At 46.4% G+C, this 24,796-nt stretch overlaps 1 protein-coding gene across 1 annotated transcript in view; it reads left to right on the top strand.

The window, feature by feature from the left end:
- WDFY4 (WDFY family member 4) overlaps nucleotides 1-24,796 on the top strand; it is a 236,720-nt gene that overhangs the window by 41,157 nt on the left and 170,767 nt on the right. The window contains exons 10-16 of the mRNA XM_081823086.1: nucleotides 3,099-3,192; nucleotides 15,187-15,401; nucleotides 16,389-16,483; nucleotides 17,390-17,627; nucleotides 18,035-18,111; nucleotides 19,121-19,342; nucleotides 20,027-20,205. Of these exons, the coding sequence (XP_081679212.1) occupies nucleotides 3,099-3,192; nucleotides 15,187-15,401; nucleotides 16,389-16,483; nucleotides 17,390-17,627; nucleotides 18,035-18,111; nucleotides 19,121-19,342; nucleotides 20,027-20,205 (1,120 nt within the window). The remainder of the gene's footprint in view (nucleotides 1-3,098; nucleotides 3,193-15,186; nucleotides 15,402-16,388; nucleotides 16,484-17,389; nucleotides 17,628-18,034; nucleotides 18,112-19,120; nucleotides 19,343-20,026; nucleotides 20,206-24,796) is intronic.

Genomic DNA, 24,796 nt, shown 5'->3' with positions numbered 1-24,796 from the left:
TCTTTCTCTACCCCTAGCCCCTGGCAACCACTGATATGTCTTTATAATTTTGTCTTTTCCAGAATACCATATAAATGCAGGTATACAATGTGAAATCTTTTGAGGCTAGCCTTTTCCATTCGGCATAAGGCCTTTGAGATCCATCCAGTTTTTTGTATGAGTTGTTCATGCATTTTTATTGCTGAGTAGTACTCCATTGTATGGATGCCAGGATTTTCTCCATCTGTAGCTTGTCTTTCCGTCTTTTTTTTTTTTTTTTTTAAGATTTTATTTATTTATTTGACAGAGAGAGACACAGTGAGAGAGGGAACACAAGCAGGGGGAGTGAGGGAGGGAGAAGCAGGCTTCTGCGAGCAGGGAGCCCGATGCGGGGCTCGATCCCAGGACCCTGGGATCATGACCTAAGCCGAAGGCAGACACTCAATGACTGAGCCACCCAGGCGCCCCTGTCTTTCCATCTTTAAAGTTACTTTCACAGAATGAAAATCTTTAATTTTGATGCAGTACAATTTATTAATGTTTTCTTTTATTGGGCTTTTGGTATCATGTCTAAGAACTCTTTGCCTAGCTCAGGGTCACCAAGATTTTCTCCTGTGTTTTCTTTTAAAAGTTGTATATGTCTGTGATCCATTTTGAATTTCTTTTACTGCAGGGTGTGAAGTTTAAGTCAAGATATATTTTTTTGCATTTGGACCTCTAATTTCTCTTATGCCATTTGTTGAAAATATTATCCTTTTCCATTGAATTATTTTTGTACCTTTGTGAAAAATCAATTGGCCATATTTGTGTAGGTCTTTTCCTGGACTCTATTCTGTTCCATTGATCTGTGTGTCTAGCCCTTCACTAATACTGTTTTGATCACTGTAGCTTTGTAATAAGCCATAAAACCAGCAAATGTGAGTCCTCCAAATGTATTCTCCCTTTCTAAAATTGCTTTGATTATTTTAGTTCCTTTGGCTCTAGTTGTTCTAGTATATGTAAATATAATGATCAGCTTGCCTACATCTACAAAAACTGTTGGGATCTTGATTAGAATTGCATTAAATCTATAGATGAATTTGAGGAGAATTGAGACAACTATATTACATCTTCCAACCCACAAATATTGTATGTTTTTCCTTTTATATAGGTCTTTCTTTCTTCCTTTCTTTGCTAAGCTTCTTGAATCTTTAAGGTTCTATATACACGAAATTTAAAGAAATAATGGCTAAAACCTTCCTGAACATTTTTTTTTTTTTTACACTGCCTCTTCGTCCTCTTCTTCTGGAACTCCTACAATGGGGTGTTAGATCTTTTAGTATTGTTACACATGAGCTTGAGGATTTCTTACACTTTAAAAAATCTTTTTCCTTTTTGTTGTTCAGTTTTGGCAATTTCTATTGATCTGTCCTTAAATTCATGGATTCTCTCATCTCATTCTTTCATTGTTCTCATTCAGTGAGATTTTTAAATTTGTTATTGTATCTTCAGTTCTTAAATTTCCATTTGGTTCTTTTTTATTGCTCCCATTTCTTTACTGAGACTTCCTAGGTTTTCATTCATTTCAATAATATTCACCCTTATTCCTTAGAGTGTGGTTAAACAGCTGATTTAAAGTTTTTGTCTGATTAAAAAAAATAAAGTTTTTGTCTGATAGTTCCAACTCTGCGTCATCTCAGGCTTGGCATCTGTTGATTATCTTTTTCTGTGTGAGATATTGAGACTTCCCTGATTTGTTCTATGCTAAGTAATTTCAGATTGTGTCCTGGACATTTTGAATATTATGAACTCTGGCTCTTGTTGACATCTGGAGAATGTTAATTATTTTGTTTTACCAGGCAATCGACCAGGTTAGGTTCAGTCTGCAAGTTCTTGCCCACCTTCTGTGGACCATGTTTCCAGTATTAGTTTGGTTTCACAGACTTGGCAGTGAGATTTTATCTATTCTCTATTTGCCCCATGAAGTAGCCAGTCTCGGGTGGTGCTTTACCCTTGAGTTCAGTTCTCAAAGCCTTTGGAATATGGTTTAGGGTCAGATCCACACATGCAGCTCAGAATTGAACCCAGAGGTTGATACAGAGTCTCACTTTATTAAGCCTCCTCCTCTTCCTTGTCTCCCCGACACTTTATGGCTCCCAGGGGCCTCTTCCTTCTCCTCTGTCTAGGAAGCTGAGGCTTTAGTTTCCCTGCCTTGCCATGTACTTCCTACCGCTGCATCTGCTTCTGGTGCCAAGCAGGGAAAGGAAAAAGAGAGACAAGGGCAATGGAGATTTTGCCTACACTCCTGGAACCATAGTTCTTCTGGTTAGAGAGAAGGATTATCTTCTCGCAGATATTCAGACACCTGCCTGGCCACTGCTACTGCTGTGAGGTTGTCTGGAGGCTGGCTGAGAAAGAATGAAGGAACCCAAAACGACAATCTCAAGGGTTCTCCTCCATGCTCTGTGACCTCTAGGAGCCTCCCTTCTGTTCCTCAGACCAGAAACAGATACGTTTTCTTGGTGTTCTGTCCTCATCTGCATGTGATGCACATTTCTGTTTTCAGATGCCCTCTGAGCCCATACTAAGGAATTCTGGAGGGGGACACTCCAGGAAATTCAATGCCAGTTGCATGGTGCTTTGGGTTTGGTTTCCTTCTCTGCTACCATTTACTTTTCAGAGTCATCAGAGAGCTACTTATGTGTTCTGTGTGAGTTTTGAGTTGCATTCAGTGGGTACGGCTGAGTAGAATTGCTTATACCATCTTGAAGGGATCAAGAAACACTTGTGTGTATGTGTTCAACGTAAAATGAGAGCCTCTCCCTCTCCTTTATGTCTGGAGGGAAAGGGAGAGGACCAGGCAACTAACTTGCATTGAATATCAACTGTGAGCCAGCCACTGTGTCCTGGGGCCCAAAAGCATTATTCCGTGTCTCTCTGAGAGAAGTATGGTATTGTGAGTTCCACTGTACAGTTGGGAAAATTGGGCTCAGATTAATTAGTTCAAAGTTCTATAGATAATAAGTGGTAGACTGAGGATGTGTATTATGGCCTGTCTGTGAAAGATTCAGAAAGGTTTGTGAAAAGCAGAAGAGACTAGAAAACTCAAATCTGATATCCCGCCTCCCCTCTCTCTGCAGGGTGGATGAAGGGGATGCTGTGATCATGCACCCCGGGGTCCTGTGCATCATGGTGAGACTGCTGCCTCGGTTGTACCATGCAGACCACCCCCAGGTACTTGTTGATGAACACACGTATTTGTCTTTTTCACATGACCAACCATTTAAGCTCCTTCTGGCCAGACTTCTTTTTTGCCTTTGCCCTCAGTACTCTGCCTTAGGTGAGCCACCCTGGTGAAGCACCTTCTGCAGGGGAGACTCAGTATGTCTGTGACCCTTGATTGAGTTCTGCCACCCTTCCTTCCAAGGTCATTTGAGACAGGTCATTTCTGCTGGTGAAGTGACCTTCGAAAAGCAACAGCCAAACGGAAACTAGCTGAAATGACTCAACCGTCATGAGGCAATCCCTGGGTACTAAGGGCAGCGCTGGGCATTGGTGGGGCCAGAAGTCCTTTGCCCCCCAGCTAGTCATCCATCCTGCAGTGCTGGCTGTGCTCGTGGCTCAGTGCTCTGTACAGGACATGCCAGGTTAACAAGATGGACACTGTCCATGGATCCTGTGTCCATCATGGGGACCAAGAGATGGTGCCAGTGCAGACAGACTAAAGAAATAAGCTCACCAATGAATATACAATTACAAATTGGGACAAGTGATAATAATGGGGAAAAATAGGATGCTGAGAAAGAATAATGGAATGGAGGTGGGGGAAGACCTGATTAAATCTAATTTAGAGGAAGGGGTGGAGGTCAGGGAAGCCATCTCCTAGATGGTGACATTTAAGCAGGGCCCTGAAAGATGAGTAGCAATTAACCAGGCAGGAAGGAGCCTGCTGCAGGCGGCTGGGGTGGGAGCAAAGGGGGGGGGAGTGGGAAATGTGCCAGATGGGGCAGGCACAGGAAGGCTGGAGCCCTGCTTAAGTATGGAGTTTTATCCCAAGGGCAGCAAGAAGCCTCTCAAATGAGTAGAGGATGACTCTATCAGGTTTTTGTATCAAAATATCTGTTTGTTTGTTGCACGGGGAATGGCCTGGGAATGGGGACAGCAGGTAGGAAGCCATGTCTGTAGTACCACATCGATGGTAGCTCAGCTAGGGTGGTGTCTGGGCAAGTGTGAAGGAGAGGAGAGACAGAATCCCAGGACCCAGAGATGAACGGGTCCAGGGAGTGGGAAGAGGGAGACTCAAAGACAACCCCCAAGTTCCTGTCCTGGCAGAATGAGGGGCTCCATTGCAGGGTGAAAGGATTGAGTAACAGAACAAGGCAATTCTTGTTGAGGAAAACCTGGAGAATGCACGCTCTGATGAGTGCAGATGGAAAGGAAATGAATTGAACTGAGCAACCAGACATGGCGCTGGCCACTTTCACAGTTTGTCCTCATAGCAGTTTTCTCAGGAGTATTATTTGTCTCCATTTTCACCAGTGGAGAAACAGAGGCTCAGATAATTTAAATGACTTAAGGATTCCCAGTTGGTGGACCTGGTATTAAATGTGCTCCTGCCTGGTGGCAGGTCTCCTGGTCTTTCCCCTGCACAGCAGAATCTTCTATAGGAAGAATGAGGGGCAGGGGTTGCAGGTCCAGCTGTACTTTGTCCAGGATTTAAAAAGGAAGTGATATGTTCTAGGAAGAAATGAACACTAGTGGTGTTATTAATCACAGCCTGAAAATGACAGTGACCTAGTAAAATGTTGCAAGCCCGCTGAAATCAATGAGAGAAGTGGAGCGGGGGAGCAAAAGCCTTGATGTGTAGGGAAGGGAACTGTTTTCACCAAGGAAATTCTGTAGTATTTCATACAGGGTTGCAAAAAAGGATGGACCTAGTTCCATGTCTCTGTGTCCCTTTGTAACTGGAATCTTTTTTCTGGTTCCTGTTCCTTTGCTGGAAAGTGATGATGAAGTAATGATCAAACCAATGAATAGGGACACACATCTCATAGTGAAATGGAATGCACTTATAGTTTTCAACATTTACAGAAAAGCAGTAGGCTGGAATAAAATGGGCTTGATCGCTTCTTTAGTTACTGTTGCTGTGTAACAAACTGCTGCCCAGTTAACAAACTATGTCATTCTTTCTCACGGCGAGAGACAGGAGCAGCAGGGACAGCTCATCTCTGCACCACATGGTGCTGGGTGGGCTAGACCATTTAAGATGTCTTCTTTACTCACACAGCTGGCACCTCCAGGGCTGGCTCCAATGACAGGGGGCTCCTGGGCTGGGTCAGATGTCCGGGGCCTTGGTTTGAGCTGTCATAATAGGATTCTGGGTTCTCCTCCATGTAACCCTCTCCATCTGGCCTCTATCTGTGTCTCTCCAAGTGAATTCTCCATCAGGCCACATAGAAGCTCAGCGCTCCTTTGGGTAAGCTGCCAGGCCCTCCAAAGGCTTAGGCCTTGAACAAGATTGCCTGGCTTCCACAGCATTGGTCTGTTGGTCAAAGTGAGTCACAGGTTCAGCTTAGACTCAGTGGGAAGGGCCATATGCCTCCCCTACTGATGTGAGGGGTTACATATGTGTAGAGGACAGAGGGAATTGTTGGGGGTCATCTTTTAAGACCAGCACCTACTTGCCTTAAGCATCAACTGGTAGATAAAAATATTTGACCCTGAAATAAAGTGTCTTCTAGTTCTTTACGTGTCTTCTAGTCATTGAGTTGTCTCAGTCTGGGACTTTCTTTACCTTGGTATTTAAGACAGGGCCCGCCTGGAACATTTTGGACATTAATCCACACTTACGACTACCTCTGTGCCAGGCATGTTGTTTCATCAATATTCATAACAGCTCATCCCAGCACACTAGAATCTCCCCACATCACTGGGGCTTGAGGCTCAAGAAAGTTGTGTAACTTCCTACGGTCATGGAGCTGGTGAGGGGAGGTCTGGAACTCATTCCCAGGCCCCAGATCAAGGTGTGTTTGGTGAATAGGTCTCTTACCTTTGCAGCTTTTGCAGAATGTAAGGTCATGAATTCTTGGCATTGTACATTTTTCCGGGTGCAATAGCCTCGTTGTAAGGATGTCTGGCTTCCTTAGCTATATTTCCAGCCATGCAGTGTACTTGGAATGCGAACAACCAAGCCAGTGGTTTAGGAGGCCTTAGCAGCCAGATGGTTGCCAATGGATGTGTCGTGCCAAACGCCACTGCAGTGACGACCGATGAAGTGATGCAGAGCTGAGAGTGGCCTCTCTCTCGGCTGCTAGTGCATGGAAACTGTGTGGCTGAACCTGAGTTTCAGATAAACTCTGTTCATTGTCACATTAGTGTATGGAGTGGAACTCCACTCCTCTGTGAATGGTAATCGGACACATTAAATATGCAAATGAGAATTCCATCTGGTAGGATTCTTTTTCTCTATTCAGGTCACAATAAGTAATTTAGGAAAGGTCTAATTCTCCCTCACTGTCTCTCAAAATGCAAATGAAATGTAGTGGTGCATTTTCTCAAATATTTTCTGCAGATGCCCAATCAGCAGCTATTAAAAGTTCAATAATTACAGTAATTAGTTTCTGAAAGAGGGGTGGGAAACTTCATAACAATCAACAGAATGGTAAATCAAATGAGAAATGAGACCACACAGGAAAATGCTGGAATGAAAAGGACTGCAGGACCACGTCTTTGGTGCAGGAAGGTTCAGTAGATGGCAGTGTTACTAAGAAGATGGAATATGAGTTCCCCTCATCGCCCTGTAGGTTGGCCTGATGGTTCCCAGCATTACACTCTTAAACACCTTCCTACCTGATGGATGCTTGAGAAATTGATGGCTTTCCAAGATACAGATGTCATTTCAGGAGGGACAACTTAAATAATTACATATATGGGTGGTCTGATTTATTTCTAATTATGGCCACATGAAATTTGGTTTACTTACAACCAAAAGGTGTCTTCCCCCCCCCTCCAAAACACTAGCACCACGAGCTGCTCTTGGGAAGATAACCCAGCTGTGTCATCACTGGTATTAAAACTGGACTGTGGGAATTCACCTGTGAATGTTGCTGTCCTAAGCATGAGGCAGAAACGGAGTCCAGCTCAGTTCTCTGGGAGCTGAGTTGGCCTCCGAATGAAACAACTAATTGGAAAGAGGACATTTTCCCTTTCTAGCACACTCAGCAGCCACAAGGGTCTTGCTGTAGGGATGGTCCTATGAGGGCTCTCTGGTCCCCAGCATCGCTCTGCTTTCATCAGGATTGTGGCCTTTATTTAGTCCCTAGCAGAGGGGTATTTACTTGTGCTCAGGACAACCGTAACTCAGAGGGTGGGAAGCCAGATCCCGGTTAGCAGAGGTGGAGCTCACACTGTGTTCGAGCAACCAGTGTGATCCATGTGCACTTGTGAATAATTTTACTCAGCACCTTCTAGATGCCACTGGGGATTCAGATATGAAGGTTACAGGAACTCACAGTCTGAGTTGAGGGTGGCTAGGGAGAGGAGTGTAGAAGACAGTAAGACCACACTCTGATGCCTAGAACAGAGGTTTGCCCACTGGACCTTGAGACAGAGGGGAGGGAAAGCCATGGAGAGTTAGGGACACTGGAGCCAGACTGTAAAGAAAAGACATGCCCATGCCAGTTCAGGTGGAGGAGGGAGGGAAGAGAAGAAGCTCATCCACAGAGAGAGGCACACGTGAAGATGTCCATTTGGGGACTTCGAGTAGTTCAGCTGGGCTAGGATAGACCATGTGAGTAAGAGAGGCAGTGCGTCCAGTCAAAGCCACACCAGGAAGGGCACTGAATACCATGCTGAGAGAATTGAACTTTATTGGGGTACCATCCATCATCATCATCATCACCATCATCATCATCACAAGCACTACAGTCTTTACTGAACACCTGCTATATGAGGGCAGAGTTTAGGCTCTGAAGACAGCAGAATTTCATCAGATCTCAGCTCTGCCACTTAACAGTCACACAGCAACGGGAAATGATTGAGCCTCTGTGATCCTTCACTTTCTTTGCTGTAGTATGGGGGTAATAACATCATCCTTGAGGCATTATTGTGAGGATTAAATGCAATGAGTCCTTAGCATGGTGAGCAGAACACACCCTGCACCATGGGAAACACTTGCTAAATGGTGGAATTACTGCTACTAGTTGCCAGAAACTCTACAAACATTTTATCCCTTAATCTTTTTTTTTTTTTTAAAGATTTTATTTATTTATTTGACAGAGAGAGACACAGCGAGAGAGGGAACACAAGCAGGGGGAGTGGGAGAGGGAGAAGCAGGCTTCCTGCCGAGCAGGGAGCCCGATGCGGGGCTCGATCCCAGGACCCTGGGATCGTGACCTGAGCCGAAGGCAGACGCTTAACGACTGAGCCACCCAGGCGCCCCTATCCCTTAATCTTTATAATAACCCTGCAAGGTAGGTATCAGTAATCCCATTTGCTGATGAGGACTTGAAACTTGTAGAAGTTGAGTGACAGAGTTAACACGGTTGCTAGGTGGTAGATGCCCGTGGTGCCAGGCACCTGGACCTCCTGCCTCTGTGCTAAGTGGCTTTTCTTGTATGGATGTGGTAGCCATGGGAGGCTATTGGAAAGCAACAACATGATCAGACCTGAGCATCAGAGACAGTGTGATCTACAGTCAGCCGGCACTGCGAGTCACTGTTGGGTGTGTTCCAGATTCTACTGCCACGGAAATGTCCTACATGGTCTGATGGGACAGAGAAAAGATTGGGCTTAGGGCTGCATTTGTCTGTTAACTTATTCATGTCTTCATTTGGAAAAGGGTGCCATTTTCTGGAATTAGCCTGCATTTCAAATACAATGAACTAATCGTATGGGTTTCAAATAACTAAAATATTGACAGCATTAATAGCCCTGGGTAGCATTGTGTAAGGGTATGCTATTTGAAAAGAGCCATTTCCTCCAACAAGGAAATGGGTAAAGTAGGAGTCTCATTTTGTTAAATTATGACACTTAGAAATTCCAAATATGTTGAATTTTAGGTATCCTATCCTCTTTCACACTGAAACCCCATCCCCCAAAATTTCTATTGTTCCTAAGTGGGAAAATGCCAATCCTGGTCAAAATCCAGTTTACTTTTTAGGGTAGCCTCTTAAATAGAGCAAATAAACATAATCTCACATGACGACCAAAAGGATCAAAAGCAAAACACAATGGATGTAGAATGATGGAGTAGAAGTTAAAGTTGTATAAGACCTCTGGCCCAATTATCAGGTGACCTTGTGTCTAGTCCCTTTTCCCATCATTAGTTCTGTGACTGATGTAGGCTACTTCCAGTCTCCACACCTCTGTTTCAGCTACTCAGATTTGGCCTAGATCACAGGGCTTGCAAACTCAATGTCTTGGGGCCAATAAGGTAAAATAAATGTGTAGGTGGAAATAATAGGGAATGGTGAGGCCTGTGGCTGTCGGGAAGGGTACTTTTCCTGCCTAAAGGCACTTCCACTTAAAGAGGGGGCAGTAAAACAGAAGGAAAGCCAGACTATGCCTGAGCTCTCCAGCTTTTCCCTGAAAGGCCGTGCCCATTTGTACCCCTTCATCTTTGCACGTGCTGTCCCCACTCCCAGAAAGACCATTTTTCCTGCTGGCCTGGTTCTCTCCTCATTATCTTCCAACACTTAGTTGGTGCATCACCTTTTCTGAGCATGCTCAGCCCTCTGGGTTAGGTGTACCTCCTATGTTCTAGAACACTTTCTGCCCTTGTGCTTGCACTTAGTAGGCAACTATTGCATTTGAGGCAGAGACAGGTGCGAGGGCAACAAGGGTGAAGAGTCATTGTCTCAGGCAGCAGTTCACAGTGTGGTGGGGACAGGGGGTGGCGGGAAGATATCTGTTTATGTCTATCTATCTATGTATCTATCTATCATCTACTGAGTGAGCCATCAGAGTGTAGTATTTATGATTGAATTATGGACAGTGCTATTTGGGAAAATCAGAAAAGATTTCTCAGGTGAGAGAACATGTGACTTGTCTCTTGAATAATAAGTAGGAGTTCAGTAAAGGGATGGGGCTGGAAAGGACCGTTGACAGCTTTGGGCATCAGTCAAGAAGGGCATGACACATTTGTCAAAGGGAGTGAATGTTACCAGGGCTGGAGCAGGGGGTGGACCAAAGGGAAGGATGAGGTAAAGGTGGAAAGAGACAAATACTTTATAAATACAAGATCCTAGGCTTCTGTTACCAGATAGCATTAGACATCATATGCATGTAATTTGTGAAGGAAGCAGAAGGTTTGGAGCAGGCACCCACATGCATCTCAGTCTTAGTTGCAAATCTATTCAAGGGCATCAAGGAAGCCATGCTTTTAGACATGGGTTCTACTGATTCAGTGGGACTCGGACCTCTTACACATAAACCAAAATCACAAACTCCCACATCTACAAGGCCATGTGGATACCGCAAATGAGTCTATCAGGCTGATGGGGATTGTGGCAAAAGGGAAAGTTTACACCCATATATAGAAAGAACTAATTCTAAGTAAGCAAAAATAACCATAACAACTTATCAAATGAAACCCATCTGTGGGCCCTGTTTACCTGTGCTATTTCTGAAGAGCTGAGGTCATTTAACTTACACCATCGCTTTTCCAAAATCATCAAAGAACATTTCAACCAAACTGGGATAAGCAACTAATCCAAATTTGAGTAGCTCAATAGAACTGCCTGGTTCTTTCTAAGTATCTGGGGGGAAGCAGACATGGTCATCTGATGGTTTTTACATCTATGTCAGGACACACCATAGACTTATGTGTCCAAAGCCCATGCCTCCTGGGAATGACCCACCCCACCAGGACCCAGCCCTCACTAGGCTCTGGGACTGTATTAATCTGGACCAGAAGAGAAAGCAGGGGGGTCGGGGTGGGGGAGAGATAAAGAACAACAAACATCCACAGCTGGACAAGGATAGACTTGAAGCCTCGACTGTTAAGTGGAGAAAGTAAAAAAAAAACTCCTGAAGGCTGCCCCGCAAATCGCTCTGTGATAATTTGCCTTGCAGGTCCAGCCTGCCGGCCAGCCTGGTGACCCCACGTGCTCACCATGGAGTCCTAATTGAACCACCATCCCCTAGCCTGCATTGGAAGTAATATGCGTTAGGAAAATCAATCCATTTGTAGGGGGAGAAACCAGACTGGTTTCCTGCTACTGCTCATATTTTCACTAAAACCCCATTTTACTGGAACCAACATTGAAAAAAACAGCACATTTTATTCAAAACAAGGCAATATTGGTATTGACAGAGCTGCAGTGATAATGAGGACGATCAATTTTCCCTCCTCCATTATGGGGTATTGAGCAATTTTGGAGTAAACTTGTGGCATCATTAGACAAGATCAGCATTTCTCCCTTTTGAAAACTTTCACTTTTTTTTTTTTTTGCATATTTAGATTTTAAATAGCTCTTCTCTGGTGGATAAAAAAGAAAAAAGCAAACAACAATGAAAAAAGAAAGCCAAAAGCCCTCAAAGTAATAAGTGAATTGCTGGTAATAAAACTGGAGATTATAGACATTTCTTTTTAATTCTTATTAATAATACATTGTGATGTTATTTTTGCATCTTGCTTCATACAGACCGTCTCCCCAACTTTTGCCCCAAATTAAAAGGCTGCAGTTACCAAATAATCCAGGTTCTGGAAGAGGGAATATTCAAGGCAAGTGGGTAGAGGCTCCCTTTGTGTTCTGAGAGGAGGAGACAAGAGGAAAAGCAGAGGTGTGGGTTGCAGGGAGGGACCCTGAGAGCGGCAGAAGAAAGATCTGGGGAAAGGAGTCAAGGAGGCTGGGCAGATTTCCACATGGAGGAACTCCTCAAAGTAAAAGTGATGGAATTGTTTAGTGCAAGTGAGTTTTGGCATTTTTTCCTTCTGTCTCTGGTCCCTGTCGGACTGTACGTTGCCTCTAGCAATTTACCCTGGTGGTGCCAATACCACAGTGACAGGGATGGGACAGTCCACTCAGGCTGCTCTAACAAAATACCATAGACTGGGTGGGTTGTAAACAATCGAAACTTATTTCTCATAGTTCTGGAGGCTGGAAGTCCAGGAGCCTGGTGCTGGCAGATTCGGTGTCTGGTGAGGGCCCACTTCCCCGTTGATGGCTCGATTCTTACCGTGTCCTTATATGGCACAAGGTGAAAGAAGGCTCTCTGGGGTCCCTTTTATAAGGGCACTAATCCCCTTCATGAGGGGTCCACTTTCATGTCCTAATCACCTCGCAAAGGCCCCACCTCCAAATACATCATGTTGGAAGTTAGGTTTCAACATGTGAGTTCTGGGGGACACAGACATCCGGCCCATTACAGGGACCATCTTCTCCCAACAGGATGAGATCTTCCCTCAGCATCAAGGATGGTGGTGAAATGGTGACATTTCAGAATGACAAAATCCTGCCTGGGAGCAATGACCCTGAAAAAAACCATTCTAATGTAATTTAAATTTTAAACTAGAATTAAGATAGTCTAAAATTTTAAATTGGAAGTGTTACTGAAGATATTGTAAAGATGGAAATTGCACTAAATGCCATCAGTTTGAGACAGGAGCTCTAGGTGCTGTGCTCCTGGAAGGAGGAAGGGAGGGTGAAGGGTGAACTGTATGACCCGTTCATTTTTTTTAATCTAAAAACTGGTGATAAACAGTGTAAATATGTGTCCCAATACATTTTAATCCTTAAAACATAAATGCTACCAAGCGGTGTTTGTGGCCTGCGGACGAATGCCATCTTATTCATTTCTGTCCCTTAGTGGTACAAACATACTCTCAACCATCATGGCAGGGTGTTCCCAAATCTCTGCACGTGTGAGGTAGAGATGGGAAATGAGGTGATCCTGAGCATGGAGTCTGGGGTCAAAGCCAGGCTCTGCCCTTACCACGTGGCCTGAACAAGGTACTTCTCTGGGCTCAGTTTCCTCATCTGTAAAATGGGCAGAGTAATAGTATCTCCCTCATAGGTTCCTCACAGGGACTGTATAATCTATACATATCAAAATGCTTAGACTGGGGCCTGGCACATCCCGAATACCCAGGTCATATTTTCATCCCAGGGTAAAATTTGGCTCCCCCAGGAGATGCCAGGCCTGGATTCCCTTCTAAATCCAAGAGCTCTGTAAAATGTGTGAGGGGCTGCAGGGAACCCCTTCCTCCCAGATACTGTAAATCCTCTGCTAGAGCTCGTTTGTCATTGTGCTGAGACTGTCCCCTCACCTGTCTTGCCTGTAGCCCATGATTCCCTTGAGAGCAGGGATAATGTCGTGTTAATCTTGAAATGCCTAAAACTTTACACAGAGCTGACATTGAAGAGGCAGTTATAACTTGTTTGAGGGAGAGAGGAAAGAAGGGAAGCAGGGAAGGACCCCAAGAAAGCTTTTAAGGCGGCTGGGGAGGGGGGGATGTGCATATCAGATGGTCTGCGACTCAATGGGACAAGAAGCCAGTCATCTTTAAGATAGGAATTATTCAAATTAGTGCCTTTGTGGTTACTCCTGGCTTTACACTTGTGGACTAACCTAGACATGATCTACATTGTCAGAGATCTCTTTTCATGAAACCAAAAACTAGGGCAAAGGTGTGCAATATGAAAAGCATGCCAGGGCCTCAGGTCAGGTTCCCAGGAAGTGGAGCCCACGACAGGGGTATAGGTACATCAGATCCTTCAAGGGAGGGACTAGGGAAGGGGAGTGGAGGAAGCAGATGGTGCCGTCAGCTGAAGTCCAACCTCAGCCTGAGCCACCAGGGCAGGGCTCTCAGGCATGGATTGCACCAAAAGACTGAAGGGTGTGACCTCATGGGCTACGGTCTGGTGTGTGTGTACGTGAGCGTGTGCACGTGGTACATGGGTGTGTGTATGTTTGCATGCATGTGTATGTGCATGTACGCATGCACACAAGTATATGTGTAGCTGTGTGGGCATGTATATACATATGTGTGCTTATGTGTACACACGCATGTATGTGTGCACATGTGTATGTGTGTGCATGAGTACATGTGTGTGTATGCATGCATGAACATATGGGGGGGCCACGAAGCAGGGGACAGGTGGGGCAGGGCAGCTCCCACTTAGGGGAGCTCAGTCCTCCAGAGAAGGGGGAGTGGTGATGGGTACACCCACCTGGAGAAGGAGGTCTGGGGGAGGCTCCCATAGTATTCACAGCAGGAAAATTCCATTAAGTTCTAACTGGTATCCCTCTTACTTTAGCCCATATCAGATACAACAGTAAAAGAGAATGTGGGCAGTCCTCAGAGGTTTTGTAGAGGAATTCCCATCCCCTTCCCCCAACATCCCCACCCCTGAGTATATCTATAGAGGCCTGGGAATTCCAGGGGTTTATATTTTTATGAAGAAAACAAGGTTGCAAAAGCAATGTATTTGGCTCCTATATTTACTGAGCTGACTCTCTGTGCTCTCTGCTGTGGACTTCAAGGATGTAAAGATACTGAAGTGCCTGGAAAACCAGTAAGGGTGAGATGACACCCCAGCCACCCGTGTCTGAGAGGTGGACGAAGGACAGCTGGAAGCTGTCGGGGGGACGACAGCAGGGGCTGAGGGTGTTTGGCGCCAGAGCTGAGGCTGGTGCTGGCCTGGGCGCTGAGTGTGGTCTGGTCCGGCCGCAGCCAGTGAGCGTGGGCACCGCCTGCGGGCCCGCCTCCCGGGCACGCCGCACCTTCTGTGCCAGGGGTACGGACTCCAACACAGGGCTGCTAGGGGCCCACAAGAGGCACGGCCACTGGCCGGCCCTGGCTGCCCCTCATAGACACAGACCTGCAACCTGTCTGACCTGGCCTTCCTACCTTCTGAGAGAGCCCACGTGTCCGGACTTTTATGTAAAGTCCCCAGACCTTTAAGCGTTAGCAGTTAATTCAGAAACTGCTTAAACATCGCCTGGGGCGGACACCGTGTCTCTGGGGCAGATGCAGCTTCTCAGATGCTGGCACTTCGCAGTCTCTGTTTTAAGCCTGTCCCTCTTTGACAGCTGACCCCTTCTGCACGGGACGAGGGCACCCCTGAGAACTCCCGAGACAGACGGGGTGCAGTGAGAACAGGCTGTGTGGGTGCAGTTGCCTAGCCCCCTCAACCTATTTGAGGCCTGGTTGGGGGTCGATCCAAGTTGCGCACAAAATATTCTGACCTCAAGGGCTCACCGCTTGCTTTTGCTACCTCTTAGCTTTCCCAGGAGATCCAGTGCTCTGTGGCCAGTCACATCCAGTCCGTGGTGAAATCGGAGAAGAACCGTCAGGTCATGTGTGAGGCGGGGATGCTTAGGACCCTCATGGCCTCCTGCCATAGGGCCCTGACCACCAGCCCCAGCCCCTTGAACTCGGGCCTCATCAGGGTTTTTGAAAAGCTTGCCTCCCAAGCCATCGAACCAGACGTGTTAAGGTACCGTGTGCCGTGCGTTAAACGTGGCTGAGCCATGGCAGCTGTGCTCAGGTACAGTGGACAGGAGGAGTGCACAGGGACAGGTGTCCCCATGCCCCCTCCTCCTCTCCCCTCTGCAGGGCGTGGCCCTTCTCAGCACCGGCCACTGTGAGTCCAGGGAGGAGCCTTGTGTCCATGCAGACAGTAGGCAGGCCCACAAAACAGACAAGGCCCGTCCCGTGGAGCTGATAGTCTTGGGGCAGCGGGGACAAGAGTCAGAGGGTCCAGCAGACAACACAGAATAGCGCTGTGGGGATGCTCAGTGGACAGGGCTGGAGCTGCACGAACTGGGAGGGCCACATTTGGGAGAGGGGGTGGGAAGGGGCAGGGCTTCAAGGCAGTGGGTGGCTTAGGCCTGAGGCCTGTGCCAGCGTTCATGGGACTCAGGGAGGAGGGAAGAGGGCATGAGAGGACGCCCTGCTGAGACGGATGGGGGCTGTGAGGGCTGGACACCCCCAGGGGCCAGACTGCAGGGAGCTGGGCTGCTGTGAGGAGCAGGGGCGGGCCAGGACTCCTGACAAGGAGAGGGACACAGTCAGTGCTCCCTTGTATGCTCAGGGAAACTTCCTGCTGGCAGCCCGTCCAGGGAGGCACCTGTTTCCTGGAAAGCTGGGCAGGACGGAGAGGCTCAGAGCAAAGCAGACTGAGCAGACACAGAGTAAAGGAGTGCAAACTCCTTCTCCCTTCAAGGTTCAGTTTGAGGCTCCCAGCTGGTCACTGGTTAAGTCCAAGGCACCTAAACGCACTAGCTCTGTGGTCTGGGTGCCAGGCCAGGGACACCCTGCTTCTGCATGGCTTGAGGGAAGGTTTCCAGGCAGAGAGAGGAAAGCGTGGAGGAGGGGGTCAGGGAGCACCGAGATTTAGGAAAGTGCTGAGATTTGGGGAAGGTGGAGAACACTTCTGCCCATAAAAGCTCTTCATTTCTTTCTCTTGTATGTTATGACCTAGACAGTTTCTCGGTCTTGGAATTCCTTCACCTCCATCGGCTGCAACGAAAATCCTCCATTCATCTTGTGTGCGCAGAGGGGACTCTGGAGGCTCAGGTGAGGACAGGGGAAAGAACAGGAACAGGTTAATGGGAATTAAAGAGAATATGCATCCCTTATAAGGGAGACTTTACAACAGGTGAGAAACAGACAGACTTAAAAAATGGTACTGTCTGCTGCACAGTGGAGCAAATGAGGGAAAGCAGGATTGCTGGTCCCAGAGAAAGACCAGATCTGGAAGGAAAAGGATGACCTCCACCCTCGTGTAAGATAGGTGATGGTGAGCATGCACTTGACCCCTTTAGGTGCAGATCACGGAAACAGCAATAGGGTTTCCTTCACGACACACTGCATGTTCGAGGACCCAGTGCTGAGCCTGGGCAGAGGTACCAGTGATGGCTTTTTGCACAGCTCGCAGCTCAGGGGTCAGCTGGAAGGTCAAGAGGCCAAAGCACTGGGGGGATCCCTAGTATCAGGCATGGTCCCGGGGAGGCTGCTGGCTCCAGGGAGCAGCTTAAAGAACAGAAAGCTGTGAGCATACCGAATATGAGATCACATAAGGACGTGAAACCAAGGAGGCCCAGCTGAAAAGCATAGGTGGAGAGTCAGCTTGTGCTGGCAGCCAGGGGCGGGGAGCAGGGGTTTCAAAGAGACAGGCTGTTGTGGGTGGGGAGGTCAGGGAGCCAGGACGAAGCGCCATGAGCGACCACCAGTGGGGCAAGCTAGAAAGTGTGTGTAGGGGGTGTTTGTGGGGAATGGTGGACCGAAGGGAGAAGAAGTTTCTAGGAGGAGCACTGTTGCTGCAGTTCAGCGTTACTGAGTCAGGAGAGAGCCACCTTACAGCGGTTAGGTTAGCCCTCTTTCTGGGCTGTGGCAGAAACACTGGGGCTGTTGTCAGAAGAGCAGTGGAAATGCTTGAACAGGGATGCGGCTCTTCATCTCTCCTTTGGCTTGTTGCCTTAGGGTCTCAGGCTGCCGCAGCAGGGACACCTGAGGGTCCCACGGGAGCCGCCCTGGATGCCGGCCCTGGCCCAGCAGTCACACAGGCCCTCAGGCCCTCGGGGACGTCCCAGGGCTCAACCACTGCCCTTCAGACCTCACTGAGCCTCATCTCCATGACCTCCCCACGCCACCTGCAACCTCAGAGGGCGGTCCTGGCTCCATCGTTTGTGGAATTTGACATGTCCATGGAAGGTTATGGGTACGATAGGCTTTCTTATAATGGGAATGCACTTTATTAATTTACCAGTGCCTCTGATAAATTATAATATTGATCACAAAACTATAGTTCTCATCAGCTCTCACTGCTCAGGAGCAGAAAATGTCTGGGCCAGGGATACCTGTCTACTCAGTGGCTTCTCGGGGCCAGCATCCTCAGCCATGGAGTGCTATGACCCTCTCCCTCCCCTGGTGGGCCTGCTTTCTGGAATGCCCTCCCCTTCAGGATCCAGTGTGAATTCCATCTCTTAGAGCCCTCATAACAGCATCAGCTGCTTTTTGTCCTCATGGTGTAGGAGGGAGGGAGGCCCTGCAGGGGGACAGAGGGGAGATGTCACGGCCAGAAGTTGGCTTGCAGTTCACTGATCTGAGACACTTTTCTGTTTCCAGCTGTTTGTTTATTCCGACGCTGGCTACAGTTATGGGCAGCAGTACAGAGTATCTGGTCTCTGGAGGGATTGGGACAGGTAGGTGATTCTCGGGGAGTTCAGCTTGCTGAGCTGTCCTCACCCTGCCTCCACAACAAGTGCCGAGGGAGCCTTGGTGTCAGACTTCCACTTGGCCTTCTTTCTGTGTATCTGTAGATGAGTCATCCTTGAAGTTTGTCATGCTTGTGTTAGGGCAGGAGGATCCCAAGGGCCCAGCCATGACTCTGCATACAGTGGGGACTCAGTGGTAATTTGATGGCGGAGTCTGGGTTGGATTCATTTTGTCAGTGACTGACGCAAGTTGAAACGAACACCGCAACCTGTCTTAGGTCTCTTTCCAGAGAAGAATATACATTCTACATGAATGGCAATCTGGTCTACTGAGCCCTGGCAGGCTTTGAGCAGTGCTGTGCTCAGCTAAAAACTGGCTGGGCAGGACAGGGCAAGTGCCCAGTGCTGTCTGAGCTAAGCACCCTCGGTTAGGAGAACCAGGATTTCTCTGGGATGGTGGGTGCTGAGGAGTCATTGCATTCACAGCCCATCTGCACGGGCACCAAGTCTGATTCGCTAATTCATGGAGGACATCAGGCCTGCTCTGTAGTGCCAACCCTGTTATGGGGCAGGAGGACATGGGTTTCCCTATAGGGAGACGCCCCCATACAAGGTTCAGCTGAGCTAGGCTGGTGTTCTCTGCCTCACACAGCAGACTGCCCAGCTTTAGATCAGCCAATAGTGACTGTCTGCAGGGTTCTGTCCCCCTCTCCACGCCCTTGGCAAGGTGGCATGGAATAATATGTGGGATAGAATTAGAGAGAGGCTTTGGGGATCTAGACTCAAGTCCTGGTGGGAATATGACTTACTCCTGCAAGTATGAATAAGGGGATGAGCTTCTGTGGTGTAGGGTTGACATAAAGTGGGCATGAGTCAGACCAGGCATAGAGCTGGTACACGGTAGGGCCACACCTGGGCTGAATCAGAGCTATGATGACTCTAGACAAGATTATAAGGCAGGAGAAAGTCTAAGGGGATGCTTGTGTTCTGACTCCAGGTGCTTCCAGGTCATTCCCTCCGTCTGGGGGCCTGACCTTCTCCTGCTGGTTCCTGATCAGCAGACACAGCACAGTCATTGAGGGCCACCCACTGCGCTTCCTAACCCTGGTGCGTCACTTGGCCAGGACTGAGCAGCCCTTCGTCTGCTTCTCTGTCGGCCTGTGCCCGGACGACCTCTCCTTGGTTGTGTCTACAGAAGAGAAAGCGTTTCAGCCCCTGGGTAAGGTGTTGGGAGCTGGAGCTGTTTTTGCCCACACTTGGGGGAGATGGAGCTAAGTCAGCAGCTCTCGGCACGAGAGCCTGGGAGACCAACCCTCCTTCAGTGGCTGGTGGCTGGTCCAGACTCTGCCATTTAGAATTCTGCCTAGCTCTCTAAGCTCATCCCCTTGTGATGGCCAGAAATGGCCTGTTCTTCTTGTGTCCCCTGAGAATGTCAGTTTCATAGAGGGACACCCAGAAGGCCCCAGGGGTGGCTTGGCATCATTGTCACAGAGCACAAGTGCTTCTCCCCGCCCCCCACCCCCTGCCCGAGGACTCTAGGGCACATGTGCATCGCTGCAGAGGCAGTCTCCTGTGGGGTAGACCCAAAGCTTGACGCCTGGGTTTGAGTCCTGCTGCCCGACCCTGGGCAAGTTACATAACCTGTTTGTGCCTCAGGAGGGTAAATGGGGATTGTGATAGCACCTACTTCACAGGGGGGCTGTGAAAATGAAATGAAGTGACATTCGTAACTGCTCTTAAACTAGTGTCTGGCACAAAGCAGGACCTCAAGCAACCATAGTTGCTGTTGTGGTTATTTCATGAGGGGGTCTAGGCCACGGCTCCTCGGCACGAGGCCCTGGTTCTCCTGGCTTGCTGCAGCATGACAATGCACGCAAGGTGCAGCGTCTGTGTTCTCTTGCAGACATCATGGAACCAGAGGATGATCCTGAGCCTTCTGCCGGGCGCCAGCTTCGGGTCAGGTGTGGCCAGCTGCTGGCCTGCGGTCAGTGGCACCACCTGGCTGTGGTTGTCACCAAGGAAATGAAAAGGAATTGCACCATTTCCACCTATCTGGATGGACAGATCACCGGCTCAGCCAAGGTGAGCTAGTTGCCCCGAGCTCTGCTTGCCCCACTGTGATGCCTTCTGGCCACACCACCTGGAGTGGTCTCACTTCCCTTTGTTGTTCTCATTTGGCAGCAGGGTCGGTATCTAATGAAACTCCCCCTAGCTGTCCAGAACACTCGGCTGAGCTCAAACATGAGAAAAACCCAAAACACAAGAAAATGGAAATTCTTCAGAAACTGGAGTGAAAGCCACACAACCAGAGCAGAAGGTGAAACATGGAAATAAGAATAGTCATAAGAGATTATAAGGTCCCAGAGTGAACAAGGCTTTTCACAGTTTAAGTTGTGGATTCCCCAGGAAGGTCTGTGCAGGGTCAAAGGTTCTACTTTTCTAAGAAGCTTCCTGGTGAATCTATTACGACTGCACACTACACTTAGAAACCAGGCACTAGGGCTTGCAAGGACACCAACACCTCTTACCAGATTTACAGCAAGAACAATGAGGAAAAGATGGTTCCCTGCCTGGAGAAGGCAATGGAATGTGAACACATAGCTAGAGGAGGTGTCTCATCACTGCCATTTAGAGTCACCTGAAGTTCTGAGGCATAAGGGAGAGGAAGCTGGGAGATGAGGGACATGGCAGGTGTGTGCTCTGGCATCCACTGTTAGAGCTCCCAAAGCAGCCAGAGAGAGAAGGGCCCAGAAGACACCAGAGGGCGAGTGCAGCCAGAATTTCGCCCAGGTACCAGAGAGAGCATCTCAACCTAGGCTGCATTCTAGAATCACCCAGGAAGTATTTTTAAAGTTCTGTTGTGCAGGCTGTTCCTGAGATCAATCATAATAGGATCTCTGTGTGCAGGGTAATTTGGTAATGTTTTCAGAGTTTCTCAGGTGATTCTAATGTTTAGCCAGAATGGAGAACCTTAGATTAATAGGGTTTCTCATTTTGATAGTTTGACACTTGGGGCTCAATAATTCTTTATTGTAGGGGCCCATTCTGTGTATAGTAGGATAGATACTTAGCAGCATTTGTGGCCTCCCTAGATGCTGTAGCATCTCTATCTCTGTCTCTCCAGTTGTGACCACCAAAATGTCTCCAGACATTTCCAAATGCCCCCTATGGGACAAAAATCACCCCATGTTGAGAGTCATTAGGTTAGAACAACCTAAATTCGATATAACACTAAAGATGAATTCAATGCTATCTTCTAGTATAATTGTTTTATCAAAAAAGGGCAGTGGTAATCAGAAAGACTCAGCAGGAACATAACAAAAATAGGTCTTCCAAAACATGAGGTTAACTCTTCTCAAATCATTGATGATACTAGCCCTTCTTTCCTTCCTCCCTTCCCTCTCTTCTCCTACCCTCTCCTTTCCCTCTCTCCTCTCCCATCCCCTCCTCTCTTCTACCCTCCTCCCCTTCCCTCCCCTCTCCTCCTCTCCCTTCCTTCCTTCTTATTTTCCTTCCTTCCTTCCCTCATTAAATAGTTTGGAGCACCCACTCTTTGTTAGGTACTGTTTTAGATGCTAGGAACTGTCCATGCCCACCAGGCAAATACCTCCAGGAGTGTGCATATAGTATAAAACTTAGATATATTAAGCTTGCAGTAGCAGGACACTCTATTCTGTGGGGTAACAAAGACTTGGAAGGAGCTTAGATAGGATTAGGGCTTATTTTAGGTGATTTGGGGAAGGGTTCGAAGAAGTGGAGGTTGGTCTGTTCTCAATTGTGTGCTGTCAGAAAGAGGGAATTTGATTTCTGTGTATGTTCGGAACTTTTATCCAGGAAGTAGGAGGAATGGGGCAGGTTAGAGTTGTCATTGGAGAAAAAAGCAGTATCACTCATGTTAGCCAGGATGGAAAGTGTGGTTACTCTTGTGGTTGCACAGTGTCTTTGTTATTATCTGTTCAGGTATGATTACAGAGTGGGCTTGTTTTTGTTTTTGTTTTTTTTCCTTATTTTGTAAAACATGTTAGTATTCTGTTTTGTTTTATAGAATAGGCTGGTATTCTGTGAAATAGTTCATGGACTTTGAGGCTAAGAAACAAGTCCTATTGATGTTTGGACCTTGCTCACACCTAGCACAGGGGCTGGCCCACAGTAAGCATGCAATAAATATTTGATGAATTGCATTGAATTCAAAAGGAGTAAGACGGACTGGATGATAGTGTAGTTGAGTGAATTGGTACATGGATGAACAACTGACCTCATGGGACCAGCTAAGCCAGAGTCAGTCAGCAGAAAGGTTGGCAGTGGTGTGGGGCCACAGGGATATGCCAAAACATGCCATGGGGAATGACCAAGAGTTGAGTCAGACAGAGTTGACTTTCCAAGATGATCTCAACGAGTTGGTTCAGGATAAGCAAGTAGAATTTAATTGGGATAAATGGGAAGGCCTGTGTTTAGATGTAGACATCTGCTAAGCAAGAAGAAGATGGGAGAGCTTAGGTTGGGGATGACCCAGCTTAACGATGGTTCTCTAATATTAGAGACTTTGTTTTAATTTCCAAGGGAAGATAAGTTAAATTTTAAAAGGTGGGGAGTATTTCAGCAGCCTGAGCAATATGATGTGGGAGCAATTTGAGACATCTTATGTTTGTAAATCAATGCAGATGGTGCAGTGAGTATATGCAATAGGAATTTAAAAAAAAGGCAAACTGGATTGCAGGGGTGGGGCAGAGCTTCAGTGCTGGAGAGAGAGAAGTCCCTGCCAGGCAGGAGGGGAGGGGGGAAGAGAGCACAGAGGACCCCACTCTAGGCAGGCCTGGTAACTGAAAACTTGGTTTGTTCTTGTTTGAAAATCTCATTTAATTGGTAGAGAGAAAAAGACTGTTTCTGAAATTGTATGACCTCTCACTTGAAAAATATGTATTTATATACATAAATGTGGATATGGTGATTTTATAGTCATTATAAAAATTATATAAACACATTTTGAAATACCTGAAAAATATTGAAAAGAAGAAAGAATGCCTATATTCCTTCTATCTTACCATAGTTTGTAGTTTCTTTTAGTTTTTTCCCTTTAAAAAAATAGCTGTGACTTTATTACATAGAAAATACTGTATATTAGTTAATTTTTAGTATTAGTTAAAAAATTTTTACCCACATAAGTTTTGAAATTATCATTTTAAAATTTGTGATACTCTGTTAACTAGTTTTCTTTTGTTGAAATTTTTATTGAGATAATTGTAGGCTAAAATGTAGTTGTAAGAAATAATAGCAAGAAATCCTGTGTACCTTTTACCTAGTTTCTCCCCAATGGTGGCATCTTATAAAACTGTAGAACAATTTCATAACCAAAATATTGATATTGATATAATCTGCTAATTTGTTCAGATATCCCAGTTTTACTTATACTTGTGTATATGTGTATGTGTTCCACACAATTTTATCACACGTGTAGGTTCCTATGTCCATGACTCCTGCCAAGATTCAGAATGTTTATGTCACCACAATGCTCCCTTGTGTTGCCCTTTTATAAAAATTAAAACTACAGCCACTCCCACTCAACCACACCTCCCTCCCTTATCCCTGTCCCTAACCTTGCAACCCATAATCTAGAATGTTGTCATTTCAAGGATATGAGATATATGAAACTGTACAGTGCATGATCTTTTAGGATTGGATTTTCAATCAGCATAATTCTCTGAAAATTCATCCAAATTGTTGCTGTGCATCGATAGTTAATTCCTTTTTATCACTGAGTAGTATTCCATGATATGGATGTATATGTAACCATTCACTGACTGAAGGACATTTGGGCTGTTTCCAGTTTTGGGATATTACAAATAAAGCTGCTATGAACATTTTTTTCCTTTTTGGTTTTTTATCTTCTTTGTTTTGCTATGAACATTTGTGTACAGGTTTTTGTGTGAACTTAAGTCCATATTTCTCTGGGATAAATGCCTAAGAGTTCAATTGCTGGGTCATATGGTGATTGTGTGTTTAGTTTTATAAGAAACAGCCAAATCATTTCCCCAAAATGACTGTACCATTTTACGTTTCCCACCAGCAATAGATGAGTGATCCATTTTCTCTGCATTCGGTGGGGTTACTGTTTTTTATATTAGCCATTCTGATAGCTGTGTAGTGATAGCTCATTGTGTTTTTAATTTGCATTTCTTTAATGACTAATGAGATTAAAAATCTTCTTAAGTGCTTATTTGCTATCTGTATATCCTCTTCAGTGATGTATATTCATGTCTTGTAACCATTTTCTAATTGGATTGATTGTTTTTCCTCTTGAGTTTTAAGGGGTTTTCTATATATTCTAGATACTAGTCCTTTTCTTTAAAATTTTATTTTATTATGTTATGTTAATCACCATACATTACATCATTAGTTTTTGATGTAGTGTTCCACGATTCCTTGTTTGCGTATACCCCCCAGTGCTCCATTCAATACGTGCCCTCTTTAGTACCCATCACCAGGCTAACCCATCCCCCCACCCCCTTCCCCTCTAGAACCCTCAGTTTGTTTCTCAGAGTCCATAGTCTCTCATGGTTCATCTCCCCCTCTGATCCCCCCCTTCATTTTTCCCTTCCTACTATCTTCTTTTTTTTTTTTTTAACATATAATGTATTATTTGTTTCAGAGGTACAGGTCTGTGATTCATCAGTCT

The sequence above is a fragment of the Leptonychotes weddellii genome, chromosome 6 (assembly GCF_054177405.1).
Source record: "Leptonychotes weddellii isolate Sample4059 chromosome 6, ASM5417740v2, whole genome shotgun sequence".
Lineage (NCBI taxonomy): Eukaryota > Metazoa > Chordata > Mammalia > Carnivora > Phocidae > Leptonychotes > Leptonychotes weddellii.
Note: the sequence above shows the minus strand (reverse complement) of the source record. Positions and strands in the feature narration are given on the sequence as shown.